The 21556-nt window shown below is 48.8% G+C and overlaps 1 protein-coding gene across 1 annotated transcript in view; it reads right to left on the bottom strand.

Annotated features, from left to right (window-relative positions):
• Nucleotides 1-1377: 1377 nt before the first annotated feature.
• Nucleotides 1378-21556, bottom strand: part of PNPLA2 (patatin like phospholipase domain containing 2) — a 30061-nt gene continuing 9882 nt past the window's right edge. Inside the window, exons 2-9 of the mRNA XM_013298242.3 lie at nucleotides 15383-15615; nucleotides 15156-15221; nucleotides 11003-11212; nucleotides 10019-10079; nucleotides 9011-9178; nucleotides 8477-8609; nucleotides 7585-7707; nucleotides 1378-6743 (exon numbers count right to left, since the gene is read on the bottom strand). Coding sequence (XP_013153696.3) covers nucleotides 6479-6743; nucleotides 7585-7707; nucleotides 8477-8609; nucleotides 9011-9178; nucleotides 10019-10079; nucleotides 11003-11212; nucleotides 15156-15221; nucleotides 15383-15615 — 1259 coding nt within the window. The 3' untranslated portion in view covers nucleotides 1378-6478. The remainder of the gene's footprint in view (nucleotides 6744-7584; nucleotides 7708-8476; nucleotides 8610-9010; nucleotides 9179-10018; nucleotides 10080-11002; nucleotides 11213-15155; nucleotides 15222-15382; nucleotides 15616-21556) is intronic.

Raw genomic sequence — 21556 nt, forward strand, 5'->3', positions numbered from 1 at the left:
ACAGCCGGGGACAGGGCAGGTGTGTCGCTCTGGACCGGCAAGGACCCCCGCAGCACCCCGCGCCCCTCGCTCCACTGCTGCAGGGGAGGCCGAGGTGGCGCGGGACAAGGAGACTGAGGCGAGGGAAGGGGAGACCGAGAGGAAGGACGGGGCAGGACGATGAGGCGAGGGACGGGGAGGGTGACATGCAGGGCAGGGAGGCCACAGGTGAGGGCCGAGGGCCGGGAGGCTGGCGGGGGCGGTGCAGGTGCCGCCAGGGCCCCTCGCTGGGGCGGCCGCCCCCAGCACCTCTCCCGCCCGGCTCGGGCCCTGCGGGGGTCCTGCCCGGGCCACCCGGGCGCCGACAGCCGCACAAAATGGCGGGGGGGACAGCCGCCCCGCCGAGGAGCCCCGTCCCCAGGGGCAACGCGCCCTCCGCCCGCCGCGGGAGCCCCTCGCACCGCTTACCTGAGCCGGCAAAGGGGAGCGGGCGCAGCGGGCACCTGCGGCCGCCCGGCCCGCGGGAGCGGAGCCGCCGGTAGCGCCGGAGGCGGCCCCGACCCGGAAATGAGCGGGGCCGCGGGCGGGCGGGCGGCCGGGCTGCCGGGGCCGGCTCCCCGCTCCCGGGGCCGACGGGGCTCCCCGGGCCCGACGGGGCTCCCCGGGGCCAGGGCCAGCTCCCCGCCCCGAGCCCCCCGCGGGGCCCCGCAGCCCGGCCCCGCTCGCAGCCGCCGCCGGCATCGCCCCGGCTGATCCACGGAAGACAGATCAACTTAGCGGTGCGCGGCACCGAGCGGGGGACGTTTGCTTTTCGCTGTGAAAAAGCTGTTCGTTTTCTCAGCCGCATGCTGTATTAATTACACGGCTTGTGCTTGTCCCGCGACAGCGCGTAACAAAGTATCCTTCTACAGTTTACTGCTGTCGGGACCGGAGAAAGCGAAACGGGGTCTGGCTGAAGGAGCCAGGTACCCAACAGGCAGCGTCATCTGCATCGCCCAGCTGGGAAACAGAGCAGGGAGGGACAGGGTTTGGTTTCCCCAAGTGATGCCCCCAAACTGGCAAAGTCTCAGCTCCCTGAATAACTACTTAGTAACCCTTTCACAGGCACCAAGCTCCTGTTATTCCCGCAAGATGGTGCTTAATTCCTCTTGGAAACCGGGGTTGACCCAGAGGCTAATATCATTTGAGGCATTTTGGCTTGAAGAAGTCAGAATTAAGCCAAAATGCACCATTTTTCACCTCCAGGTCAATGCCTCATTCATTGCGTGCTGATGCATGTTTACCCTGAGATCATTTGGAACAGGATAGGGCTCAGCAAAACAAACCCAAGTCGTGCAGTGCATTAAAAGATAGGTAATAAACCTTTAAATGGCAAGTAACCTACCACAGCCAGGTAAATACATCGAGAATGTTTTTATTAGAAGGTATATTTCTGCCAAAATAAATAGTTACATGTTCTTCAGCAAAACTTTAGAAAAAAGAAACAGGAGGGGGGGAAAAAAAGGATCAACAATTTAATACTGAACTCTTAAAGTGACTGTGAACACTACTTAGTGACATTGCTGTGTAAATACATGACTTGCGTATGCTATTGCTGGGCTAGTTGCTGCTCTGACATCAGGGATTTCCACAGGATCTCCGCGTGCATTGCGTGCCTAAGGGTCGTCTTAAACTCAGTGACAGCAGTGGAGTCCCAGGACGCATTTAGCTCAAAGAGCTGCTTTAGGTGCTGTTTTCAAGAGCAAGAGAAACCCCCAGAAGAATATGGTGTTTATTTCAGTTACATTTCTAAATCTTCCGGAACTAGAGGTTTCCTTCCCCCCTCTCCCCGTTCAGGAGAGCTGATGTGGATCCATCCCATGGATGCAGTTAAGAGACTGTAGGAGTGGAGCTGCTGGCAGAATGGAAAGACAGCAACATCCCACCAGTAGGCAAGAGGAGGAAGGGAGGGGAGAGGGGAAGCAAGTACTGCTGCATTCAGACACCACAGGGACACCGAAGGCAGGCAGGCCGGAGCCCACCGTAAAGGCACACGGTGTGTTTGGCACAAACCAACCGGCTGATGAGGCAGCCGGGTGAAGTGGTCCATTCTCTCAGGGATTTAAGAGGAAGACTGAAACAAAGCTTGAGAAAACAGTTGGTGAGACCCTCTGACTTTGGCAATGCTCAGCCCTGCCACCCACCACATCTAGCATGTGCTTAGCAGAAATGGACCCCTAAGGGATATGCACGGAGTTTCAGGTATTTCTCCCACAACCGCTGAGGCAAACATGAGAGCTCTTCTCTCAGAGGAAGGAGTGAATTACTAGATTCATTTTTTAAAACTGACAAAACCACTGGGAAACATACAACAAGTCCTAGGGACACCCTAGTGCTGCCAGACAGCAGGTTCTCTTTTATTCTCTGGTCTGAGTGCTGCAGGTATACAGCCCTCCAAGAAGTCACAAGAAAACAGCTCCTAGGTCCTATAGATAGTGGTCAGAAGTGTTTTCCTTGTACCCCTTGAAAAAAAAAAATCACCTTGCAACAGTATTAGCAGTAGGGCAGGCAGCAAACCAAACATAACACACACAAATTGCAGCTTACAGACCATGCCATAGATACGGACCGTTGTACACAACACAAAACTACGGCGTTGTACAGGTTAGGGGCTGGTTAGATGCACCAGAAGTTTGCCATTAGCCTTGTTAAAAGCAGCAACTAGTACCACAGGACGGAGGGGGAAAAAAAAAGTGGATTCCTGAATGCACAGACCCTTTCTGTGAAACGGTAGAAACGGCAAGGGTTGGGACTCTGCTTGCAGAGTTCATGTGAATGCTATAAGGAGAATTGGACATGGACTGCAAGATGAGCTTTTGGTCCAGGAACCTGACCTCCCAACCGCTGCATACTGGAGAGCGGACAAGCCCTGGCAACCGCCCGCTGGGCTGCCCAGCCACACATTTTGGGACCGGCTGCTCCAGATGGCTACCTCGTTCCTATGAGCTGCGCAAGGGTAGGTTAATCAGCTGTGGCCCAGAAGAGAACACATGCCATAAGGTACATGCAGAACAAAGGCTTGAGGAACTCCCGTTACAACTATCACAATAAACCCCTCCACATCCAGTCCAGAGCCTATCATGAGGTTTCCAGGGATTTCAAAGAAGCGGGGTCTGACCTAGACAAGGCAGCACTGCAAAACAAAAAAGCTGCTCTTCAAAAGCAGCCACAGCCCTTTTTCTGCATTAGCGGGCAAGAAAGTCTTCCCCATTTTCTTCATCCTTTGCTGCTCATTCATCACAGATTGCAAGAATTTCAAGTGGATGTGTGAAACTTCTTTTAAGGAAGCAGAAGGTAATTTGAGGTATTTTTGATCTGCAGTTCCTTTATCAGAGCTTAAATCTATAATGCCAACAAGCTATCACACAACAGCCACCGCACCACCTGGGGAATAAACACAGGCAGAAAAAGGGTTAATACTGAGTGGTGTTTTCCCAGTATCCGTTCACACCCTGCAAATTAGCATAGGGAAAACAGGAGTTTCCTCCCTGAAGAGTTAGGCCTTATATTTAAAGCCAGGCTTTGGTTTGTGGTTATAGTTTGAAGTGTACAAAAGCTTCTCTTTGAGAGGTTAACGCAATAAAATAAATGACAGGCGAGGTGAGACACAAAATAAAACTGTTAGTCTCTTGAAATGCATGGACCAGAACCAGCAAGCCTTCTGGATCAGAGCACTGGAAGACAGTGGCACCAGCCCAGTCAGTTCTAATGCAAAAGGAGAACAGAGGAGATCCAGGGGATAAGGGTGCCAAGCTGCAATTTCTTAGCGCACTCTGTTGCCAAGAGAATTTTGTTTCATAGTTTAGTGGTTTACATAATCACTCAGTGGTTTTACCAGTCCAGGAAGAAGGGATAAAAAAACCCAACAAACAGTTGCATCATTTTCTCCACCCTTATATTAGCACAAACAAGGCAGAGTCAAAAGGGCAGCACAAGATTTTCTTTATATAGCTTTGCCCATCATAGATGTTTTGCTACTGGATGAAATGCCTTCATTTCTTGCCACTAAATATCTACATGTTCTTGCCAATTGCTCCGTGTGCTTTGGGGACGCGAGATATGCATTCGGCAAACTAAGCACTGTGCCTGTGCCATTCCCCCAAAGAAAGCAGCCCAAAGCAGTGGAAAAAAAGAAATCCCACACCAAACCACAAAGTAAACACCTTTTCTCAATTCCATTTTTTATCAAAGTCATCCTGTTCCCACTAATTGCCAGTAGCTTGCTGCTGGTTCACTTCAGTTAGTTACATCCATCTAGCAGTAAGCTTTTTCTGCAGGCTTTAGACAACCACAAAATTGACTTGTTTTATAATCCACTATTCCTATTCTGGTGTCAGAATCCTCCAATTTTTTTCTCTTCCTGTAGCGACTTCCCTGTTCCCTGATTGCCCTAACTATGTGAAGCTTAAGACTAAATCTGACTGCCTAAGTGCAGGCCTGCTTCGTAAGCTATATGCAGGCCCTTGTGTTACATGGGTAGGTTACTATCCAGGAAGGGCAGTGGGGTGATTTTTAAGTCACAGGTTTGTATTTGCACCGGCATCTCCCGGACAGTTGGTTAGCACCACAGCTGCCCCATCTATTGCCTCCCAGCTTGCAACAGCCACTGCAGAAAAGTCCCGATGCTTATCGGTCTCTACCACAAACCAACCAACCCATGCCCAGTGCAGGATCGTGCTGGTAGGAAACAGCACCCACCACCTCACCCACACTGCTCATACAGATGTGATTGAGCAGATTCACTACTTTCTCCAGCTATTAGTAGAACTGGGGTTATTTTTCCTTTCTAAATCAAAGGTGCAAAAGAGTCTATTATAAATCACTATTCAATGTATAGGCTATGTAATCAGCTTCAGCTATCCTATCCTGCTCCCCAGCAAAGACAGCGTGTGTTTGCTTTGGCCACTTGCATACTGTTTGTGCTAGGAGAGGTAGATGACGCCTCATGCAGCTAGACACGCTGCAGAAAAAGATAATACCAGAAGATGATTTTGTGGCATAGTGCAAGGACTTAAGCTTAAGTACATGCAATCCCCACAGGAAGCCGTGTCTTGCCCTGCGAAGAACAGAGTTCATGCCTCTGCAAAGGAAGTCACAACCAGACCACCGAGAAGGCAGTACCTTAGAAGGCACAGTCCTGCCCTGCTACAGACCTACCGGTTCTGGTCTTTTAAGGGACAAGATAAAAGTAGCCAGTTCCAAGCAGGCTGCATGTGCACCAACAGTCCTCACTTCGCTTCCGCTTCTCATGCTCCCGCTATTGCCAGCTGCAGAGCTCTACCTGTGAGCCACAATGCGAGACAGCCAAGCTGTGAGGCTGGTACAGCTACAAAGCCCAAATCTCTCTCACTCCAAAGCCTCGATGTCCAAACTCTGAGCAAAAGACTAAGCCAAGTCCCAGTTTGGCAGGAGATCCCTTTTGCACCACTCATTTGAGAGTTTCCTTCAGCTGTACGGTCCCTTAAGGAGCAAAGCCTGACCCCTGTCAGAGGCAGCCACTGCCCCAGCACTTGCTGTGACACTCCCACCACAAGCCACTCAACAGTAACGTGCCCTGCACAATCTCACCTTCCTACAAGCCCTTCGCATTGTTTCAGCTGCTAAGCTGATCCCGAGATAGTTAAGCTGAGCTTTTCCAGGGCAACCCCACAAGAATTCCATTCAGTGCTAGGAACGGGGCCTCAACCTCAACGTGTTTCCCTAGAAAAGTTCTGTCTAAATTACTTTTTAAATCAAGTTCAATGACTTAACACTCAAGGGTTCAAGCTGCAGCAGTTCCAAGAGGACAAAAATAAAAAAGGGAGAGATCATGACAACATGAATCTGGGTAAATACATGGATTTTTTTACATTTTTGCAGTTCCAGCAGAGTCTGCAGCAGGGCCAGCTCTGGCTTCCAGTGGGGATGCAGTTAAGGAACAGAGGAAAGCACGTGGCTTCAGCAAAGAAAGTCAGGAGCAGATCTGGAAGCATGAGAAAAATTGGTTTGGCAAGAAGCTACTTCATCTTCCCCTAGCACAAAGAGCCAAGGGATGACAGATGATTTAAGAAAAACCCCAAGACTAACGCTCTAAAAAACAAAGGAAGCTAAAAGCTGTATGAACTTGAGAGCGTCATCTACGTCCCAATTATTTGGCGGTAAAAAGCCAATAGCAATTTAAAGTGCACTATTTGGGAAAGCTCAGCTGGGTCAGCATCAGCCTGGCCACAGGCAACGGCCAGGTGTCAACACAGGTCTAGAGCAAGGTACCAGCTCGCGTGTGTCCTTGAACACGGAGATCCCTTGCCTGGCCCAGTGGGCAACAAATGGCTACAGTCAATTCCACCAGTCTCCATCCCAGGGAAATCCCCTTTGCAGCATACTCAGGAGCACAGGGCAGCCTGCTGCTGAGGGATGAGACTGGTCTCACCCTATGTCCGCTCCCCTTCCCACCCACCCTCATCCCCTCCCAGCAGCAGGCTCAGAAGAGCGGCAGGCACTCTTTCGCACAGTCTAGAGGTGGAAGCTTTATAGGAAACCCTTCCCGAGGGAAGAAGGAGGCCTGCATGTCCATGTTGATGCAGAGTAAGCCCAGCATGAGCTGGCGCTGGTACTCCTCCCACTTCATCATGACATCAGACAGGGAACGGTTGTTTCTCATCCACATCGGCAGGGCTTCACCACAAGGTGGTGTGGAAGAAATTGGCATGGTCTGGGGCCCTCCAAGCTCGAGGTGATAGTAAAGCCTGAAAGGCAAACATGTCAAGAATCAGTACATGGGCAGACTTAGCAGGTCACCAGACCAGAGCTCCAGAACCGCAGAGCTATTTTGTTCTACTACTGACTGCATGATCTTAGTCACAAGTCTCTGTGTGTGCCCGTTTTCCCCCTCATCGCTTCATTATTCAGGACCATGTGTCCTTGTACTTCACCCCCTTGCACTACAATCCAAATCGGAGCTGGGACCCTCTGCCGCCTACTGTAACTCACGATTTCCTGTGCTCATCCACGCAACACTGTCTTGCCTCAGCCTCAAGCCATGGCCTACTACAGGGAGTTCAGTTCAGCAGCACAGGCACATGGCACACAGACCCAAAGCACCGGCTCCCTCGGAAACACTCCGGTGTTCCCTGGTCACCTCCCCACCCAGTTAAGCCGGGCCTAGATCTCAAGGCAGAAAAGGTAACTTGAACACGAGTACCTCTTGGAAGGAACTTTTAGGGGACCCTGGGTCAGCAAATGCCACACAGACAAGCACCTCAGTCTTCTACAGGGAGCATGCAATTAGCTAGCATATTGTTTTAATCAGACCTACATCTTCTGCCCTATTGGTATGGTAACAGCTCCATCACAGGGTCTGCCCTGTAGCGGGAAGAAGGAAGGAGACCACACACCGACTCTATTCAACAGCTAAGGAAGCCAAGAGACCATGGACCAGATTTACATTTTAGGTTAAGCAGTAAAGCCTTCCAGTCAATTTGGGTCTTACTTTCTCTGCTCCAATGGAGCAGAGTCTGTAGAAGTGAAAGGGGAAAGGGGAAATGGAAGGATCCTCCAGAACAGTGCTGCGGAGGAAAGCAGCCATACCTGGCTGAAAGGTGGCTGCCCAGTTTCTTCTTGGCTTTCTTCACAAGATAGTTGCAGATTTCAGTCATTTGCTGCCTCATCCATCTAATATCCTCTGGGATATCTGGGAGCCATTCCAGCAACCTGGGAAGAAACAGGGGACAACCATTAGTTGGGACACACAAAGGATAGGATGAAAAGAATGCCAGCGTTGCCTCCTATCAACGTTTACATTAATATTAGTGACAAATGCTTAAGAGCCATTTACACTACCATTTATGGACTAAGGCAGAGAAGCTACGAAGGTTGAGAACAGCCCGGGAACTTGTCATTACATTTTATGTCTGCACTTCCCATAGGTTTCACCCATTTTCAGATTTGGAAAGTGTTTTTGCCTAAGCCTTTCTATTCCAAACTATCTCCCTTCCAGAAACTTTTCCTAGGGTGCTCTGTACTAAGAGCAAGCCTGACAGAGCTGTCTTTCCAGCCATGTAAGTGTAGAGCTGGAAATGGCTGGGAATACTCTACCCCTTACTCCAGCGGGGAACCACCTCTTGTGTGATTCCTACTTTCACCCCTGCACTCCCAGTTCAGAAGTCTCTCTCCAGGCTCCAAATTTTATCACCATTTCCTAGGGCAAGTCCCAGGACATAGCCATCTTCCTTCAAGCTGGAAGTATCTGCTGTAGCTAAATGACACATGAAGGCAGAAAAAGTTCTGTGGGGTTTTGGTGGTTTGTTTTTTAGGTTTTTTTTCGTATGTCTGGTTAAGTGGCAGGAACTCTTTCCCCAGGAGCTCTGACACTGCGGAGTTAGAGAGGAACCTACTCTCTGTCCATTCGTGCTCCACCAGCTACACAAAACATTTGCTGCACTGGGAAGACCACCACTGAGGGAACCAGCCGAAGGCCTACCTGACAGTGAAGGAAACGGCAGACTCCAGAGGCAGCATGTAAGGGACCATCATTGCCGTGGCCACACGTATAGGCAGCATGTTGGTAATGCCAGTCAAGAAACTTCTTCTTTCAGCACAAGCCTCCAGAAGAGCTGAAGACAGAAGAGAACATGGCTGAATCCCCACAATGGGGCTATCCCATTTCCTTGCCATACCGCAGAAGTTAGAGGTCTCCCCTCTCCACCTTCTTTAAGGAAGTCTTGCTCAGGGCCGGTGCAGATGAGAACAGCAGCTTTTAGCTTTATCAGACTCCCAAAGGAGTGAGCAACAAGACCCCCTCCTCTATTTACCATGCAGAACACTGTCAAATGAGTCAGCCTCTCCCTGTTCAGCCTCCACAGGGCAAATCACAACTTTAAGAGGCCTCAAGTCCACCTAACCCCTGGATATGGCCAAGCCCAGCCACAAGCAGCACCCACACATCCCAGTAATCCTCTGAAGTGGACTAGTCAGCACAGAAAGATTGCCTGGAATGGCTCCCTTTGGATCATACCTTGGTTCAGTTTGGGAGGCAGGTGTTCAAAGATGTGCTCTTCAACAACAGCAAGGGCAGTATTGTCCTCAAGCTCATCCTCGCCTTCTGTCTCTTCCTCTTTCTTCTCGCCTGGAGGGGCTTCTATGGCGAGGAGAGGACGGGCAGGACTTGGACGATGAAGGAGTCCTAAGAGAAGTCAGACCATAAGGATGATACAAACTAGCTGCCCTTCCTTGCCTTTAGAGTGTCAATTCTGACTTACGTCTATTGTAACAATTACCATGAGTTAGAAACCCTGCTGCTTTAAGACCATCCTCTCTTCCCCCGCCAGAAATTCTAGCTTTTCCCCTTTAAGTACCACAGGGTGCTGTTCGGCAGCATTTTGTTGCTATAATCTGCCAGTCACCAGTCTTGCAGGCAAGATTTCCCTCCCGCAGCTTAATCCACAAACACAGCTGCCTGCCTGCTCTTACCCCAGTAACGTGTGTGCAACAAAGGGCAAACAAACGTGCTTGATCTGCTGTACATTGACACCAGGTGGCATCAAAAACTCACTCAACCTGCTACAACAGTTGGAGGCAAGAAAGTCCAGGGCTTGCCTGTAGAAGGGTGTGCAAGTGTGTCAAGCTGCCAGGCACTCAGGGCTGCTGAGGGCATGCCTGCATGCCGCACTGCTGTGCCACGTTAGAGGTACCCTAGCTGCACGTACAAAAAGAGCGAGGTAGCTGCAGGAGGTACAAACGGCACCGGTACCCAACAACTGTGTTGGTGTAGCACTGAGCACGTGCCAAAACCACCACTTTGGTATCAGAGTGCTTACAGTCCTGCATTGCACTGGAAAGGTGTCTACTCCACCTCTGCTTCCTGAAATGCTAGAGTAAGGCTTATTAACAGAAATTCCATAATCTGATATTTGAGGCACAGCTCAATTCTGCCTTTTCACCTTTCATATACACCACTGACAACCCTCAAAGCTTGGCACAGAAGAGGCCAGTCAGCGCACCCTACAAACACTCAGTGCCTTACCATTTTTCTTCAGGAAGTGCAGTGCATCCCGATAGCCCTGCTTGCACATATCCCGCAGCACCTGTGGACAGAGGAAGGCAAGACTATGTCACCTGGAAACTGTCTGGCTAAGCAGCACAAACATCCAGCTCAATGAGGGTTTAGAGGAATTCTGCTGACTCCTGAGCTATCCCAAGTCTCATCCTTGCCAGCCCTTTCCAGGCTTTGAGCAGGAATGGGAGGTACAATGGGAATATGTTGGATATTGGAATCACAGGATAATTCAGATTGGAAGGGACACCTGCAATCCTGCCTAAATACGGGGTTAGAGTTGCAGCCACCTCATTTCCCCTTGTAGAGATGATGCTGCTGTGAGCAGCCTTCAGCAAGTCACTCTGACAAGCAGCCCAGAATACTTCCCAGCAGATGCCAGGAAGGGCCACTGCATTTGCAGATAAAGCCAGCTAAGAGTAGCGAGGGGACAGGCAAAAACCTGTCCGAGTAATTCAGCACATGAATGCACACTTATTATGCCCAAATGCCAGGGCTATCTGAGGCTGCATTTGCTCAGAAGCAGGCAAAGCTGACTGCAGTGCCACCTACTCCACTGGCACTATTTAGGAGACAGTCACTGGCTGCAAGCTGGCAAGCTCCATCCTGACCTTAAAACACTCAAGAGCACATTGTTCCAATGGCTGATACATCTTTGCTTACAAGCGCGCCTGACTTCCTGGCAAACGCTGCTCTAGAGACTGCGCCATGGGAACGTGTTCCAAGCAACTGCTACCACCTAAATTCCAGCTCTCACAGTAGCAAAAGAAAACTAAGCCCCCTACACAACCTTGTGCAGATGGTCAAGGTTTGCCAAGTCACTGGGTTGATAATGTCAAGGTTAAAAAACAGACAAACATGAGACAAAACTAAGTGTCTGGAATCTGCTAAAGTACACAGTATGGCCAGTGCCCATCTACTGTCCCCAAGTTCTAGTGCTGCCAGGAAACTCACCTGTGGCTCTGGAGGAAACAGGGCCTTTGAGAGGCGGTAGAGGTTGCGAAGGTTGAACTGGATGCTTGTATTGGTGACTCTCAGCTCATGCATGTTTGTGGAACCGTCCCGTGGACAGATATCACTCTCTCCTGAGAATGGAGACACCGTAATGGTGTTCTTCAGCTCATATCGTGGCAAGTTGTCAGAAATCCCTCCATCAACATATCTCTGAAAACAAGACAAATGAAGCACTGTTCATTCCCATAACTGATGAAGTGACTTTTTTTACTATGTGTTCCCATTTTCTATTTGTGCCAACAGGTTGGGAAGAGAATGGAATACATCCACCAGTGCTGGAGGAGTCATAACCAGTGACAGCGCAGCTGTGTTGTCTATAATCTCCTCTTGCTATATGCCTTTCTTCCTACGGTCAAGTGTGTTGGTCACAAGTGTTCCATGAAAGGCATAGTCACTTGTGTGATGCTGACTTACATCTCTTATGGGGTTTGACTGTCATCCAGTTAAACAATATGACACACCGACAACCACCTGCAACGCACACTGTGACATTTTTCACTCATGTTCAAAATTACTAAGCTCAGATACAAGTCCCCACTGGCAGAAAGTTTGTTACCTAAGAGTAAAACCAGCTGATTTGTTGCCAGCAGGCTTATCGAGCAGAAATCCCAACACATGCATACACATTTGGAATCTACTTGCTGCAGTGTGATAAAAAAGCACAGGGGACTTGGGTTTTGCTCTTAACAGGCACCTTCTTATCAGAGAACGTTCTGTACCTATGTACCATAAACACATTTGTATTGCCCTTGCAGGAAGGGCAACCCCAGTAGCATGTAACCACTTCAAAATATTTGTTAGGAGCACTGTAATTGCACAAGGGAGTACCGTAATTGCGCAAGGAGCTGAGCAAGACAATCCCCATCACAGGCCTTTGGCAGAGTAAGCAACATGCTGAAGATAAAAGGAAGGGGATGTTGGTCAAGCCAAAAGAACAGGAGGTTTGAGACCTTTGCAGAGCAACAACGCAAGCTCTTGTGAGCCTCCAGTTACAGAAGAGTCCTGCTGATTTTGTATCAGGGTTGATCCTGCCATTTGCTGCTTGGAATCCTTCCCTTTGGACAGGCTTAAATGCAAATCATCATACAGGAGCTACATAGCCCCATAAGCAGTAGCTGTAACATCTTTCAGCTCTGCTGGGTGAGGAGCTGCGCTGGTAGAAGGTGAACCCAGGCAGAACATGGAAATGCTGGTTGGAAGAGGAGGCGCTCCACTCTCCATCATGCTCTGCCTTGTCTCACAGGCAGACTGACCACTGACACTGGTCCTTTGCTGCACAATGCCCAGGAAAATGCAGACGCTTTGCACTTTGTTCTCTCCTGCTCTGGATAGCAGACAGGCAGAGACCTCTTCAGGCAGCTTCTGTGAGCCTGGGGAAAGGTTCACAGGTTCTTGGGCTGAAAGCAATCAAATTCCTCTCCTATCGAGGCAACAGGGTCAAGATGGACTGCCCTTAGTTTCTCAGGGGCAAACTAAACCTTGGGGCTACCACTGCATACAGCCTACAGGTTCAAGAGCTGGCTTGCAATTACAGTTGTAGGCTACAGCAGCACGAACTCATAGCACAGGGCATTTTATCCTCATGTCAGGCCTTGGTCACCAAACACAGTATCAAGGCAGACAGAGATCTCTGCACCACCTGGATTTGGACAGTGAAGAAAGTGGAAGGATGGGATAGATTAAACTCAGAGAAGTACGCCGTCTCAGAAACAGTGACACTCAGCTGGCTTACAGGATGCTCTCTAGACAACAGAGGTGCCAAAAATCAGTTGAACCCTTGCCCCCTTTTAAAGCGGACATCAGTTTCCCCTAAGCCGAAAGTAACCATAGCAAATTGTCTGTCATCATCTCCCCAAAGCTGCTCCACTGGAAGCCGGACTACGTGCAGCTAGAGCTGGAGACATCTGGCTGACTCCCTCTGCAAGGACAAGATGACGACAGGCCGAGTGGGAAGGGGACAGAAGCAGGCACCACCTGCTTTGTTCAAAAAAGATGGTGGTAAGCCTTTTGGTCACTTAAGACAGACAATAGTTATGCAGCAAGGCTGCAGAAACAAACGTTTCCCTGCGGGTGGCAGCATGAGTGCACGGATGCCATTAGAAAGAAGGCTTAGCAACAGAAAGGCGACCAGCAAAGCCTTCTCACAGATGGCAAGCCAGGAACACAGGTGCAGACCCGGCCCTCGGGTCCACCATTCCCCGAGCAATGCCGATTTCCATTCCTCACTGAAGGCCAGCTGCCGCTTCTTTGGATTTGCCTGAATCTCTAGCAACCCAAGCATAACCCACTCTCCCACCTCCTGCAAAGCCCCTAGCAGCAGAGCCACAGGCTGGAGCCACCAGGGGCCTGCAGGTGTGAGCACCAGCAGCTTTTGGGGGTGGTTCATGGGCTGGGCACCGCAGAAATCACCCCAGTTCCATTCCCTTATTGTGTCCTCCCATGCAGAGGGCCCCTCACTCACATGAGCTGACAATTAGCTTTCTGACCCTTGTTAGGGGTTCATCTCACCCACTTGCAGAAAACACTTCATGACTAGAGTGTGTGTTGACACTTCAGTTATTAACCCTTCCATTTCTTGGTTCTTTGAGAGTTAGGTGGTTCCCCCCCCCCCCCATCTTCATCATCTACTCCATGGGGCTATCAAAGCTCAGAGAAGTAAACACTACAAATAGATTAAGAAGGCAGAATATAGATTTTACACCTTACACACAATCATACTGCTTAGAATACTGGTCCTCATGCCAGGCCTGTCAGTTCGTCCTGTGGCAAACACAGTCATCACAGGCATACTAGGAACTGTTTCAAAACCTTTTCTCAGGCTCATACCCAGCCTAATTTAATATTTACCCTCGCCAGTGGTGCCTTCCAAGAGACAAAGAGCCATGGTTTTCTAGGGAAGAGGTAGGAATTATTTCCTCATCTCTGTATTCTCTCTCCACCTTTTCCCATGAGGAATTCTGACACAAGAAATCATCCTTCAGTGTGCCAGGGCAGCTGCACATTCCAGAAACCCTGATGTACAGTTTTGGAATTCTGCGATTTTGCCTGATCCACACTAGCCCCAAAGAGGTGTCAGGCAAGAGCCACTGTTATGCTCCCACCAGCTGTGGGACAAAAGCCCTGGCTGCTGCTGCTGAGAAAATACCAAACCATTACTGAATCTGTCACTTCTCTGAAGGGCTGGACATTGGACATTTCTTCTAGTTCATTTCCCTGCCCAACCTGCTTGCACAAGACAAAACAGCCAAGCTGTATATCCCACGGGAGCAAAACTGACCCCACTTTCAGGACACAGACAGCAGCAGGAAGCAGATTTGATGCTGCACTCTGTCAGACTGAGGTGTCTTGGTCAGGTCAGTTACAGGAAACCAGGGCACACATACCTTAATAGCAGTTCTCCCTCTCCCTTTTGATTATTTACTTTGCCAACATACTGCCTTTTAACACATGTATTAACCTATGTAGCACAAGGGGAGTCCAAGGGAGGTCCTTAAGCATGACCGCAATATCGGAGATGCTCCAATTCTGCAGAGCTTTCAGATGGTTACATTTCTAACATGCAAACACAGAAGGGAGAAATTGCTCTGGACAGCCTTAGACATGATATTAAAAAAAGCTCTAGCAGGCAGCAGACCATTATTCCGAGAGGAAGGACAGGAAGAACTCCATGGAAAAGAGGTCTGGTATCAGCACCACTAGTTAAAACCCTGCAGAAAGTGTCAGGCATATAGGAGAGGGACTACACACTTGTGATTTCTATCCTGGACCCAAATTCTTTCCACACGCAGAGGGCTGAAGCCTCAGTGATGGACAGCGTTGCTAAGTCAGCCAGCACCTGCCCTGACTGTGCTGTATATTACTATCCCATTAAATCCTCTAGTCTTCAGGATATTTGTAGCCAACTGCAGGCAGCAGTGAAAAGAAGGCACAGCCACTGTTGGAAATTGTTTATTTGGGAATTTCTCGTGCCTCTTCAGGTTAATTGCTGCCAGCAGACAGGCAATAAGACTGACAACACTGAGTACCAGGATTTCTGCCTTCTTATTTGTTAGTACATGATTTAATGAAGGAGCATCTTAAGAGTCTTACTTACCACTCCACGCAAGGTTGGAGGTATCAGCCCACAGTACACAGGGATAAAGGTGCTGCAGACACAGGCCTGAAGGAGAAAGAGATCCAGAATGTAAGAAGCAGATTAAAGCCTTCTGAACCTATTACTCTTCTCAGAACACCACCTGGCTGACAATTATACTCCAGCACTAAGGCAAAACAAAACTGCATGCAGTTCCTGCCTAGCCCTCTGCAGTAATTTCCATTCACCTGGATGAGCTCCTCCTTGGAATGGAAGTCTGACAGTATCACATTTTCTCCATCAGAGACTCGTGTCAGGGAAATACCCAAACGTCCTGCTGCAACTTCATGCCCATTCTCCGGCACAGTCTTGGACAGGCAGAGCCGAATGATCTTCACCAAGTTGAAAGATGGATGGAGTGGGCCCAAGAACCTCTTCCGGGCTTCTTTTGACACTCTAATAATGCTGGCACCAGCCTCACCTGCAACAAGAGGAAAAAAAAAAAAAGTGCACCATGAAATTCATGCATGTAAGCAAAAGTGCCAGTAAACAGAAACATCAATGCTTTCCATCAAAGTGATTCCAGCTCTGCTGTGAACGTCAGCTACATCTCAGGTGAGCAAGATGGACACTATGTTCCATTAGGGAATCAGCAACTTAATGCCTCCTTTGGTGCCCCGTGCTCAATTCCACAGCACAAAACTGGGCCCTGATGACAAGCAGAAGTCACACAAAGGCATGCCTGCCTTCCCTTTCACACAGTGACCCGGCTGTTTTTGGAAGAAAGGAGACATCTCATCTGCACAAAAAGGAAGGCATCTGCTAAGTCCACTCTCTCACGGTGACTAGGAGCCTAATCTGGCAAGAGTATTGGAGCTCTCCAGTGGGAAAGGAGAAAACAAAGCAAAAACAACAACTCAAGCCAAACCCTCAGTGCCCAGCATGCTGCCCTTTCACACACTGACTGCTATTTCCACATGCATCTCCTAGACACAGCAAGATACAAGACAACAGTTCCTTTAAGTAGCAGCCAACCACTGCACTCCCAGGGGCATTGGGAATATACATGTGAGAAGAATGTGAGGGGAAGATCTAAAGAAACCAGGAGGAAAAAAAATAAAAATAAAAAAATGCTTTTGCAAATCAAGACTTCTCTCCAATGGAACTGAAGTTCAGTTTCCGGAGAAAGATGAAAGACCACCCGTTCAAGCCAACGGGAAAACCCTCCATTTTGTTCTCTCACGCAGTCCTGCAACTGCAGAAAGGAGGCAGCAGAATGAAAGAACCTGAGTTAGATCCAGGTTGATAAATATAACGGAGATAAAAACACCACCACCCTTAATGCTATGTTGACACATCCCACTCTTTTGCAATACATGTGTGCCAGCAACATGTTTTCCATTAACACAGCCTGGGAATATAATTGTGTGCTTTGGAAACCCATCAACACCAGCAGCTCAACCACGCACAGAACCGGACCCTTGAACATGACCAGAGATTCTGGGGTCAGGCACTGTGAGGTAGCATCTTGGCAGAAAATCCAAAATTCCCCCCTCTGAAGCAATGTTTAACACTATAATCCCAGCCTTTTGCTCTGTCCTAGGGCAATGTTTAGCAGTCTACTACCGATCTTCCTCAATTAGCAGTAAGCCATTGAGCCCAACCTGTCCCAGATAGTAGCCACATGGTTCAACAACTTCCCAAAGTGAAGTCAGCCAGCCTCGCAGAAACTACGTTTATCCCAGCACCACGCCATCAGCACTCATAACGCTCCCTAAGACACCTTCACATCTGACAAGGGAAGGAAAGACACACAAACTGCAACAGGGCCAAAACCCAAATGAATGCCAGCCCAGCACCTTGGCCGCACGACCCCAGGGAACTCCACTGCACCAAGTGCATTGCAGGGAGTTGCTGGCTTAGCTGAAAAACCCAGCGGGAGGGTGGGTATTGAGTGTGCAGATGTGGGGATACACCCTATGTGCAAAGGCCATGGTGGTGGGGGGGGAGTTTGTGAGTAGGGTGTCACCCCAGAGATGGTGCTTAGAGAATGAAGCTTTCCGACTTGGCATCTCAGTGTGCAGAAAGATTTGATATTGAGCACTGAAGACAACTGCAATTAAATTGAAATTATGACTATTTGACCTAAAATGTGAGCTGGAAGGTTTTTTTAAGAAAAACAAAATGGCCAAGTCCCAGCTATGCCAGGAAACAGACTGTCTCAGCATTTGAGGGGAGAATTCAGTTGCAGCTGCCTGCTCTATCAGTTTCACAGCCAAGAGGACAAAGTAAGAATTATTGCTAATTAGCAATTTTATTCTTTAACTGCTTTCTGGGTGTTTGGTTTTTGAGGGGGGGTTTTGGTTTGTTTTTTTAATACATGTGCAAAATACAGGTATACACACAGGAACTTGTGAGATGTTTTCACTTAAGGGCACCTGTGATTCTGTTGGACTTGCTGGCTCACTTGCACCAAAGCTGGGCGCAGAACAGCTCTGTGGGAAGAGACAGGCACAGGGTGATCTGCAGCACCACCAGCTTTCCTGGAAATAAGGCTAGCTGAGGGTTCAGCCAAAGGAGTCAGGTTCACGTAGCTAGATCCATGACACATGACAAGCCCTCTTAGAAATATACTTGGGAGGAGAGAAGAGGTGAGAGTGGTTTAATCTCATTACTACCAGAAGTGCTATTCCAGGAAAATCAGCTCACAAGCTGTCAATTACTAGGGCTAGTCCAATGCCAATTCCAATCCACAGGAAAGTTTCCTATGGCTTTTGATGGACCTGGCAATTCAGGATACAGGGTCATGTGAAAAAGCTAAATTAAGTTCCTCTTCCCTTATCGAGGTACATACCGAGGGGCAGAGGCAATTCTTAGCATTTAGTATTGCTTGCTGTGAAAACATTTCATTCTTCTACCAACTAATTAGTTCAACACTTTTCCCTATACATATTTGTTAAGCCAACATTCCTCTAAAAGTTATATATTCATATGTGGAATATTCTGTTTTCATCAGAAAAGTCATATCCTTCTTCTTCCCTGCCCCCACCGCTGCCCCAGCAGGTGTTGTTATACATGAACCCGAGTACTGCAGGGCCATCCATCGTCCTTATCTGATGCTCCTTTGCGTCATCACCACTGAAATTCAGACAGTTGCGTCCTGAAACACCCCAACGTGTCCCTCGTCAGACAGGGGAGACCAGCTGCTCCACCTCTGCTGGCTCATGCTGTGCTCATACTGCAGTAGCTACAAGGGGCAAGTTACTGTTACTGGTCGGAAAAGACCTGAAGGCAGTTGCTAGTTCGCATTTCATTTTTAAGCTATCAAGCCAGCTTCACATTAGCTTACTGACATAGCAAGATCGTTCCCTTAGAGAACTGGCTGCCATGCTCGACTCCAAAATAATAACCCAGTACCTAAGACTCTACTGCCTCGCAACCCCCTACGCTACCCTTCTCTAATCTGAAAAGCATTCAGGCAGCATGCGCTATTTATAATGGTACACAAACACCTTTACCGCAGCCTGCTGCTGCTCTGTCTCTGGAAAAGGAGAAGAGCTGAAGATCAATCACCTAAACCTGATGTTAGCTGGGCTGCTGGGAAGACATTTAACTGCAGCTAAGAGCTCTGAGATGAAAGAGAAAGGCTACTTTCAAGCCTGTGCAATCCATAAGGATGAGGATCTTGCAAAGGTTAGCCACCTCATGGCAGAAGGGGTGATGAGCACATCTTCAGCAGCAGGGCTTTTGCGCTAAGGGCACCGTGATGCTCTCCTGTTGACGTTAGACCACATAGATATCAGTTTGCCAGCTAGCAAAAGGACAGTTGACCCGTAAAGTATTTAGAGTGGAAAAAAAAAGCCTAAGACACAAACAAAAATAGGAGCAGAGCAGGCTGACGAGGGAGGGGGCATTCTGGACATTCCACCCCACAGCTCCTGTGACCATGGCTCACCCATGACGCTGCAGCTCCCTCTGGAAGAGCTCCACAGGAGCACAAAGATCACCCTCTGTGCCAGGAACATTTCTGCTCCCTGGGTAGTGCAGCAGTCCACAGAACACAAGCTTAAAGGGAAAGCTGTCCAACAGGGATGGAGAACAGAGGACAGCACAGCTGATGGATGTAGAGACAGCATCCCTCCCATCCCTGCTGATAACAGGCACAGACAGAAGTCACACCCCAGACTGCAAACACCACACCTCACCTGGACCACTGTGGCAGGCAGAGAACTGTGCAGATCCTCACTAAACCTGCTTCTCAGTCAACATCAACAGGAATTCACAGGGACTCCTTCCTACACATTGGCAACGCAGGAGGCACCCCCCGCTCTCCTCATTCCCATTACCCAGCTAAGGCTCCAGACTGGCCAGACATACCAATAGCTTTCAAAGGAAGCCGGCTAGCAAAAGGAAGTGTGGGTGCTTTTGACATTCCTCCAGCACCCCGAGCACCCAATGCCTCGTTAGTTTGGGATGGCATGACCAAGGTATTTTAGCTGCAAGATTTTTCAGGACAGGAGCCAGCTCCTGCGCACCCTAACCAGGAACCTCATTCTGGAGCATTCCAAGTTCTGCTCAGTTATCTGTTTGAGTGATGTTTGTGCAATACTCAGCACAGATGCTCCCTGCAAGAGTCCCCACCTACAATCTTCACACTTTGCTTTCAATTCAAATGGTTGCTGAGCTTCATGGGAGTTCTTGTGTTTCCTATTGGTAGATCGCAGTCCAGACCTGAATTTAGGAATGAGAAGGAATTTACTAGCATGATCTCCCCCAAGGTTAATTTAGCTTGTTTGCCTGTCCCTTGCTAATTCAGCTGCTCCTGTACGTTATCCATGGAAGAGCTAAAAGCCAGTCTCTAAAGATGAGCAGGAGTATGAGGACAGCTGTCCCATGTTCTTGACCTGGGTACAAATCCCCAAGCTGCTCCAGCACAGCACACTCAGCTCCTGCACCTGCCTCTTCCCCGAGTACCGAGAGCAGCAATTCACATGCTTTTCCAGCCTGGCCTCTCCCAGGAGATGATACGGTCCTAATTATAACAATCCTGTCACCAGCCCAAAAACGTAAAGCTGTAAACAAGAGGTGATGAAAACAGAGTCTGCAAGCTGACATCAGGCAAATCATGAACAGAAAACTTTACTGGATGTTTCCTTACAGGTAGCTCAAAGCCCCAGGAAGCGCCCATTTGTTCACCCCAAGGAGCAGCACATCGCAACATGCCGATGACCAAAAGCCAACCCCAAGCCTTGTGGGCAGCAACCTCAGTTTGTGAAAGATCCCACTGCTTGGCTAGACTTCTGTTTCTCTTCCCACACTCAGCTGAAGCGACCTGGTTTCCACTCACTGTCCTCTAACAGCAAGAGTCAGACAGACCTTCAGCTGAGCTACGCAAAACAAAGGCCAACATGTCCTGAATGGGAACCTGACCCAAGATGTTCTCTTGGTACCTATCAGCAAGGCTGGGTGGATGGCAAAGGGGAGGTGGGCAAAGAAATTCATGCCAGCAGGAAATAAATGTGCAAAACTTCTTACAATCTTCCCTTACAAGATTTTTTCAGGTGACATGTGTACCCCACAGCTGGTGTCAGCTCTTTAATTTCAGTGTGAAATCCTGGACAGATGCCTAAAAGCATTGGGTGTGGAAACAATACTACTTCTGGCAAGTGAGGGATAGGTATAACTCCCACTATTTAACACGAAGAAAAATCACCCATTTTTACACACTTGAGGCTAGGAGATGGCAGCTAGCAGTGAAGCCTTTAAAGGAACCAATTCTCTTCTCATCTGTGCACGCCTTCCTGTAAGCCAGCAATATTGAGAAATACCATGTACCAGAACAAGCTGTTCTTCTGGGACTTCCCTAATTTTTGTTGTTCTGAGGTGTGTTTATTTTTAAGTTTTTCATTCAAACCTCCTCACCTACTACTTTGCCATCAGATAAGAAACAGCTCAGCTGACTTGGCTCAAGATAAGAAAAGCTTCCTTCCTGTATCTATTTTTTTTTTTGTGAGACATAGGTAGCAAACACAACTCTTCTTACAGCACACACCCACTCAGCCTACAGATAGCCCCTACTGCTTCACTGACTGTTCCATGTGACAGGTAACCCTCCCCAACAGGGGCTCTATGCAGGGATTTAACCCCAGAGCAACAAGCAAATGATTTTGCAAAGGATTTTTCTTAGGAAAGCCTGGCCACTGTCTGTAAATAATGTTTTTTCTCCCCTTTGCTTCAAGAGTAAGGGGCACCAACTCATACCCTATCAGAGTAACTCCTCGGGATCCCTACCAAACAGTGGTAAGCAACACCTGTTTTGACCTTACAGGTGGAGCAGGTGGAAACACTGAGAGGAAGAGACAGCTTTTCAAGTAGTGCCAGCTCTCACAGCCAGAGGCGGATGCTGAATGCTCAGCCCACAA

The sequence above is a fragment of the Falco peregrinus genome, chromosome 9 (assembly GCF_023634155.1).
Source record: "Falco peregrinus isolate bFalPer1 chromosome 9, bFalPer1.pri, whole genome shotgun sequence".
In the NCBI taxonomy this organism is placed as follows: domain Eukaryota; kingdom Metazoa; phylum Chordata; class Aves; order Falconiformes; family Falconidae; genus Falco; species Falco peregrinus.